Below are 8,588 nucleotides of genomic sequence, written 5' to 3'. Positions count from 1 at the left end.
CGTTCATTTCTCTGGGTTTAGTTTCATTACGTACTATCTTAGTATGTTGAAAACTCCCTTCAAATGGTCGATATGGTCCTCTGCCTTTATGGACTTGACTAGTATGTCATCGATATATACTTCCATAGTCTTGCCCAGCTGATCTTTAAACATCTTCGTGACCAACATTTGATTTGAAGCCCCTATGTTCTTCAGCTCAAATGGTATGACTTTGTAACAATATGTTCCTTGGTGGGTGATGAACATGGTTTTCTCTTGGTCCTCTTCTTCCATACGTATCTGGTTATAGCATGAGTACGCATCCCAGAAACTCAAAAACTCGTGCTAGGTTGTTGCGTTGATGAGTTGGTCGATATGTGGTAACGGGAACAAATCCTTCGGACATGCTTTGTTTAAGTCTGTGAAATCCACGCACATTCGCCATTTACCAATTTTATTTTTGACAATCACTACGTGGCGATCCATTTGGGGTACTTCAACTCCCTGATTGAGCCAATTTCTAACAGTTTCTCCACTTCCTCGTGGATGGCATCGTTGATGGCTGGACTGAATTTATGCCTGACCTAATTTATTAGTGGGTAGAATAGGTCAATGTTTAGTTTATATATGGATATATCTTTGGGGATGCCCGGTATATCTGCATGGCTAAAGGCAAACAAGTCTATATTAGTTATTAAGAATTGACTAAATTTACTTGATTCTCAGAGTTTGCAGCTGATGTAGGCCTTTTTGCTACAATCGCTTGGGTTTAATTGAATGGGGTCGAGGTCCTCTACGGTCGAGTCCGCGGCTTCGACCATCTCGGGATCCATGATGACCTTATTGATTGTTATGCCTCCTTTTCCTTATATATTTTCTGTTGGGTTGTTGTTTCATCTAAGGTGATGCAGTAGTTTTCCGAGATCGTTCGTTGTTCTCCTCGTATGCTGAATATCACCCAAGGTGCTGGGAATTTGATTACTTGGTATAAGCTCGAGGGGATGGCTCTCATGGGATGTATACACGGTCGTTCTACTTTGGCGTTGTACGTAGTGGCCTGGTCCATGATGTGGAATGTTGTCTCCAGCGTTACGCCGTCGGCCAAGATGGGAAGCGTAATTTCTCCTGACATCCGTTCAACTACATTATTAAAACCAGTTAGCATGATGCAGCGCGACACTATCTTGTCCTCGAGTCTCATTTGGGTGAGAACTCGGGGATGGATAATGCACGCTCCACTTCCATCATCCAACATGATACGTTTGACATTAGTATCTAAAATGTGCAAAGTAATGATGAGAGAATCATTATGAGGGAAAGTCAAACCGTCAATATCTGACTCGTCGAAAATGATACTTTCTTCAACTCTGTCATACCGTTCGCAGGTGATAGATCGTTTGAGCTTGTGAGTGGTGGTGAATTTAATGTCGTTGACGGAGGCGTCATCGCTACCGCCAATGATCGTGTTGATAGTAAGAGCTGGTGATGACGGCTTTGGCGGACCTTGGTGTTCACGTCCTCTAGAAAAGTTATTCCTACCCTTGTCGCTCAACAGCTCTTTGAGGTGTCCTTGCCGCAACATATTTAAAACTTCTTGCCTGAGGGAGATACAATCTTCTGTTTTGTGTCCGCGTTCCTAGTGGAACTTGTAGAGGGTGTTAGATTGTTTGGTGCTCGGATCGGACCTTATCTTTGGCGGCCACTTCACCTTTGTTGCGAGTTTCTCTAGAGCATAGACTATTTATATAGGTGATACACAAAAATTGTGATTAGATAATAAGGGGGCATCTCTTCATTCCGGTGAGTCCCTGTCCTCGGCCTGGATGTGACTTCTTCTTAGCGGAGGGAAGGTGGGACAGGGGCCCTGATATATGGCTAGTGTCATTTCCTGTTGGGTCGTGAGACCGGGTGATCTCTCCTAATGTTGTCTCTCCGTTATTTTCTGGACTCGACTTGTAATGAGATGAGCCAATGGGTTGGTCTGTTGAGGTCATCCTCATCTTCTCGGGCTTCGATACAGTAAGCATTATGGATCTCTTCCAATGTGGTTGGAGGATATTTCATCAATCGGATCAGTAGTTTTATATTTGCTCTCGAACCATCTCTACTCAACTCATTGCCGAAACCACCATCCCCTCAGACACGTTAGGCAGGGTCATCCTTAACCTATTGAATCGGGCGAGAAAGTCCCCCAGTCCCTCTCCCAAGGATGGCTTGATGGAAAATATGTCGTTTACTCTTGTTTCGGCCTTCTTGGCTCCGGCATGCACCGTTACCAACTTATCGGCCATTTCCTCGAAAGTTTCTATAGAGCGGGATGGTAGCTGTGAGTACCATATTAATGCTCCTCCGTTAAGGGTTTCACCAAACTTCTTCAGGAAAAAAGAGGAAACATTTTCCTTGGTGAGGTCGTTGCCTTTCAGGACGGTGACATAATAAGTCACATGATCTTCAGGATCAGTCGTTCCGTCATATATCATGAGGTAGGGCGGCATTTTGAAGGTCTTTAGTAAGGCATGCGATATTGCTTCTTCGATGTACGACTGCTCTACGAACCTACCGGCGTCCCTCTTTTGCAATATCTTAGGAGCGCCAGTATCTAGTCGACTCACTCTTGGTATTCTTTCGTTCGATCCCTGAGTGTTTTGTTTTCATTCTCCATTTCTTCCATCCTCTTTAAAACAGCAGCGAGGTCGCTATCACATGCATTATTAGTAACATTGTGAGTTATACCTGGTGTTGGAGAGTCTAGTTGGTCACCCTGTTCGTCTGCTCGTTGTATTGTATAGTTTCTTCCAATATCTGTAGTCATGCATGGAATGGGCTTGTTAAGCATGCTCACTAGCGTATCAGTTAGCCATGCTTCGAGGAGCTTTTTCATGGCTGGGGGTGTCCCTTCTTCTGTGGACGTGGAGGCTCTTTTTTCATTTGGTTTGTTATGCTACAATGGGGGAGGTGACCTCTCGCGCCTGGGGGAGGCAGTGGGTGTCACGTCACTCACCTAATGTCTCATAACACTTGTTGGTAGCGTTCATAAGGGTGCTAGGGAAGTCACTAGTTACATTAGTCCTCTCACATTGGTTACCTACCATGTAGGTTTTTGTACGTGCAAAGAAAGAGGAAGATCTTGGGGTTTGTGAGGTTAGTGACTCACGTTAGCTGTAGATTTAAAGAAAACTAAAAATTAACTAAGAAATCCCCACAGACGGCGCCAAACTATTTGACCAAAAATATAAATTTTGACTCAACCAATTAGATTTGTATAAAGGAGAGTTAATCTTAGTTAAAAATAATATCCAAAAGACAAAACTACCGTTATCAAGATAAAATAACTAGTATATTTCATCCGGATAGTAATGAATATCAGCAATGATAACAATATGCAATGGTCTAAGAAGATGGAATATGGCGTTAAATAGAAATAACAACAACAACAATACAGTAAAATCCCACAAAGTACGGTCTGGGGAGGCTAGTACGTACGCAGACCTTACCCCTACCCCGATATGGCAGAGAGTTTGTTTTCGATAGACCCTTGGCTCAGGAATATGGAAATAAGACAAGAAGAGACAATTCATCAGTATCGTCAATAGAAACCATAGAAATAGTATCAGCATCATAAAAACCATAAATAGATGACATGCAATAACAATAACCAGCAAATAAGGCCCGGAGCTATGAAAAATAGTAAGGATAGTGTGGACTCTACATTAACCACAAGCCGTCTAAGATCAACCTTACCAAACTCGCTTCACCCCCGGTATGAAGAAGGAGAAGCTCGACTATTCCCTAGCCTACAACCCTAATGCTCGACCTCCAGACCTTCTTATCAAGGCCATATCCTCAAAAATATGCAATTGTGTCATGTCCTGCCTGATCACCTCTCCCCAATACTTCTTAGGCCGTCCTCTACCTCTTCTCGTACCCACCAAAGCCAACCGCTCGCACCTCCTCACCGAAGCATCAAGGCTTTTCCTCCGCACGTGCCCAAACCATCTGAGCCTTGCTTCCCGCATCTTGTCATCCACAGGGGCCACGCCCACCTTCTCCCGAGTATCTTCATTCCTAATCTTATCCATCCTTGTGTTCTCTCACATCCACCTCAACATCCTCATCTCTGCTACCTTCATCTTCTGGATATGAGAATCCTTAACTGGCTAACACTCTGTCCCACACAACATGGCCGGTCTAACCATCACTCGATAAAAGTTACCTTTGAGTATCGATGACACTTTCTTGTCACACAAGACTCCAAAAGCTAGCCTCCAATTCATCCACCCTACCCCTATACAGTGAGTAACGTCCTCGTCGATCTCTCTGTCCCCTTGTATAACCAACCCAAGGTACTTAAAACTACCTCTCTTGGAGATGACAGTGATCCAAGCCTCACGTCCATGCCTACTTCCCTCGACTCGGCACTGAACTTGCACTTCAGTTTCTCTGTCTTAGTCCTGCTTAACTTGAAACCCTTAGACTCGAGTGCCGGCAACTACACGTAAATAGTAGTAAATGAAATTTAAGTAAATAAAATGTGTGAGTCACCCGAAAACGGATAGGATAAGTGGTTATTCCCTGTGACAATGATGAATGATTGATAAGCCTTTGAACACTAGGTTGTTCTTGGATCCGGTGGAAGTTCTAGACAAGAATCTTAGTTAAAAAGGTTATTTTTTTATGCTTGCAATAGGACCAGTTTCTCTCTGTAAAGTCAATGTGCTTTTTACAAAATGAATATCTCATGTCCCCTATCATTGTGACTTTTTCTATTTATAGGGAACATGTTCCTAATATATTAATAGTACAAGTGCAGAGAATATCCACTAAAATATTCTCTTTAATGTCCTATCTTGAAACTAGCTGTTATAACTCTGTCAAAGATGTTCGACCTCGACCTCGATCTTTGATGACTCCTCGACCTTAATCATTGCTGACTTCTCGACCGCAACATTTATTGTTTCTAGAGCCATTTCGACCCTAGGAAGATTCCTATTAGAGTCGCATTGGTGACACATGGCGGCCTGTGAACGCCTCATTAATGACATTATGACTTAAGCATATTAGAGATAATTTTTGACCTGTAGAAGCTACTCAATTTTTGACCTATACAAATTACAAGCTACTCGTCTTTTTACAGGTTTCATTTATATATCTGTTGCATAGAACCATAAGCTATTTAACTTGAGGAAAAGAATATGTATGATTGAGGAAGCCGGCAAACAAAAACCTTTTGTTGTATAATAAAGATTGTAATAAATCACGATACTGACGCTAAGTTGAGCAGAGAGCCAAAACGTTTTAATAGAAAAAAGCCAAAACATAAGCAATCACTCATATTAGCCCAGCAGATGATGTTTGTACCCATGGGAAACAGAAACAAACTGAAGAAACATTAAACTATGACATTTTTTATCTTAATGACTAGAAAAATGGCAAATGTAGCAGCAGAACAAAGACATGAGGTGATGAGATGAATCTGAGTCAAGACTTGACAATATAATTTTGGCGTCTGATGGGGTTCATAACCACGGGAGGACCAGCAGTTAAAGGCCACGCCTGGAATTTTTTGTCCGTCTCTTTCCACCATTCATCGGTAGCAACGGTCTTTGGAGTAGTACCTGTTTTCAATTAAATGACACAAAATAACTATAGTGTATGTCTCAATCCCAACCGATCCATGTTGATCCATTTAAGTCAGTCTTGGATCATGCTCTAGCTCTAGAAATTCTTCACATTTAATTAAAGGGCTAAACAGATAGAGGAATAGAAACTTGCCTCCAAACAACTTATGGTCAGAAGTAGCAGTGTCACAAACGTATGCAAAAGCAAAGGATGCAACCACAGAACCAACAATGTACTTCAGTGCCATTATATTGTCAAACTCCAACAACTGCAAATGAAAACAGGGAAAGAAATATATAGACAGACACCAATATTCATGTTTAGCAAATGATGAAAATCTTCTTCCAGAACAATGTTCACAATCTATGTTAAATATCTGTAAATGGCTCCAAATACAAATCTCTTTTTCAAATATGGAAAAAAGAAAATTGGCAAATTCAACAAGGAAAAATGAAGTTTCTTTTTCAATCAACCAACTGCACTCAATCTCCAGGTACAGTGGCGAAGCCACATGCATTGATCCCTTCACCTGAAAGTTACACGGCGTAAATAAGGTAAAATTATTTTTTTTATACATACATACAATTTGAATACCCTTAACCTTAACATTTTTGGATTTTTTGAAAATCCCCTTATCAGAATCCTGTTGGCTCCGCCATTGGGGACAATAGTGTAGATCCTTTGTATATCTATTTTGCGCTATTTATTTACGACCAAAAATGAACGTTCTTTCGATTTTAAGCAGCTTTAGCAAATTAAACACAGTACTAATAAGATCTACAACACACCATGCAGAAAAAAGTACAAACTTGTTAGGTGTTAGCCATAATTTTCTTACGATAGTTGGTTTTTCTGTTTGTTGAAGGAGAGGGAAACATGTTTACCTTAATTGGGTTTTCCTTCTTGTAGAAGGAAATTACAAGTCTCCCATATTTGGCTAGTCCTTTTTCTTGTAGGAAAAGGTTTGGAGTTCTATAAATTGAAGATCCGTCTTTCTCATTCAGTAGCATCCACAATGTAGCCATATGGGGTTTGAGAGTCGTGTTTAGGAGGAGAACTTTACGGGACAAGTGTTAGTGTGTCACTTGTGTTTGCCTCTTCGTGAGGTTGTTCTCTCGATATTTTGTACTCTCTTTTTATATAGTGGATTGCTCATCTCTGTCGTGGGCGTTGGTCAGTTGACTAAACCACATTAAATGTTTGTGTCTCTTTTGGTATATTTCTCTTTGTTGTATGATTTATCGTCGTTCAAGGTTTACATTGCTAGCTTCCGCATGACACCAGACTTTTTCGGTCCGAACAAGTGGTATCAGAGCGAGGTTCAAACAGGTTCATCTTGGCAGGTTCAGTTCTAGCCGCATCATATTTGACGATAATCATTATATTTGTCTGAGAAATTTGACCAGTGTGCTACGCACGTTGAGACAAACTTCGTGGTGGAGATTTGGAGATGCGACCTGTTGAAGACTATGTGAAGAAGGTGGATAAAGTTTATTTTGTAAGAAAATTCAGGCCAAGGGGGAGAATTGTTAGGTGTTTGCCATAATTTTCTTACCATAGTTGGTTTTCCTGTTTGTTGAAGGAAAGGGCAACATGTTTATCCTAATTGGGTTTTCCTTCTTGTAGAAGGAAATTACAAATCTCTCATATTTGGTTAGTCCTTTTTCTTGTAGGAAAAAGTTTGGAGTTCTATAAATTGAAGACCCATCTTTCTCATTCAGTAGCATCTACAATGTAGCCATATGGAGTTTGAGAGTCGTGTTTAGGGGGAGAATTTTACGGGACAAGTGTTAGTGTGGCACTTGTGTTTGCCTCTTCGTGAGGTTGTTCTCTCGATATTTTGTACTCTCTTTTTATATAGTGGATTGCTCATCTCTGCCGTGGACATAGGTCAGTTGACCGAACCACGTTATATTTTTGTGTCTCTTTTGGTATATTTCTCTTTGTTGTATGATTTATCGTCGTTCAACGTTTGCGTTGCTAGCTTCCGCATGACACCAGCCCTTTTCGGTCCTAACAAAACTAACCATAGGCCCATAACTAACGTTGTGAAAAGCAGTGGTAGATGGAGTTTTTGTGCAATGAGCTTAACATAACTCAGTATTTTTTTGTGATTATAGATACATATGTTAAAAATTACTAAAATTTTGATAATGATTAAGTATAATTCCATAAATATAATGAGTTTTAATACGAAGAATCTTAAAGATTAAACTTAAATCACCCTTGCTGAAAAGAGGCAAATAACTTGCATGCCAACTACTCATATGTGACACACGCCCCGCGCGCGCACACCGTAAATCATCCTGTTCTACCGTTTCCATGCATGTATAGTAAGAAGAAGGAGGGGGTAAGGGGCAACTTACTGCGATGAAGTGATCAATCAGAATAGAGGAAAAGTCCCAACAATAATGATCTTCTTCTTCGTTGAAAACTAAAGCTATGGAGACTTGCTTTTGAAAATGACTTGCTGAAATGTATCTTCACTTTCCATCAGTACCGATCCTTGCCCTATAAATGATACTTTAAACTTCCAAAATAGTTTGCTCTTATCTTATAGTAAGTATTCATAAATAAACATTGCTGGTCAATAAATTTCTCATTGGAATTTCTTTTGCTATATTAATTGTGTGATACGAATATCTGTTCCCAAGCCGACTGTGATTGACTAATAAATTATACTAGCTCCTTTAGTTTATACTCCACGATAACTGTTGAAAGGAAGAAGGTTATTTAAAGTGATGCGGTTATAGTATTTTATCTAACTGTTAACTTGCGCCATTTCTATTTGTATCATTGCAGAAACTGAACAAGGTGTTACTCAAGCGATCATTCGTTCTGTTGTGAATTTCAAAAGGGACCCTTGGCCTAAGGTCTCCGACAATGCAAAAGACCTTGTGAAGAAGAGTTGGGATATTTGAAACTTGGCCATCAAATTCCTGAAAGTGATGTACATATTCTTATGGATGTTGTAAGTGTTAAAATGATAA

The 8,588-nt window shown here is 40.4% G+C and overlaps 1 protein-coding gene across 1 annotated transcript; it reads right to left on the bottom strand.

The window, feature by feature from the left end:
* Window positions 1-449: 449 nt before the first annotated feature.
* On the bottom strand, window positions 450-1,561 carry LOC107803936 (uncharacterized). The gene is made up of 2 exons (XM_016627728.2): window positions 1,016-1,561; window positions 450-563 (listed from the first exon to the last, which is right to left on the bottom strand). Exons 1-2 carry the CDS (start codon window positions 1,559-1,561, stop codon window positions 450-452), a joined length of 660 nt encoding a protein of 219 aa, XP_016483214.2.
* Window positions 1,562-8,588: the final 7,027 nt, after the last annotated feature.

Source organism: Nicotiana tabacum, chromosome 5 (genome assembly GCF_000715075.1).
Source record: "Nicotiana tabacum cultivar K326 chromosome 5, ASM71507v2, whole genome shotgun sequence".
NCBI classification, from domain to species: domain Eukaryota; kingdom Viridiplantae; phylum Streptophyta; class Magnoliopsida; order Solanales; family Solanaceae; genus Nicotiana; species Nicotiana tabacum.
Note: the sequence above shows the minus strand (reverse complement) of the source record. Positions and strands in the feature narration are given on the sequence as shown.

Coding starts and splice junctions, on each gene's coding strand:
- LOC107803936 (XM_016627728.2), bottom strand. CDS start 1,561: ATGTTGCGGCAAGGACACCTCAAAGAGCTGTTGAGCGACAAGGGTAGG. Junction 564..1,015: donor CCACTACGTACAACGCCAAA/GTAGAACGACCG, acceptor CTAATAAATTAG/GTCAGGCATAAATTCAGTCC.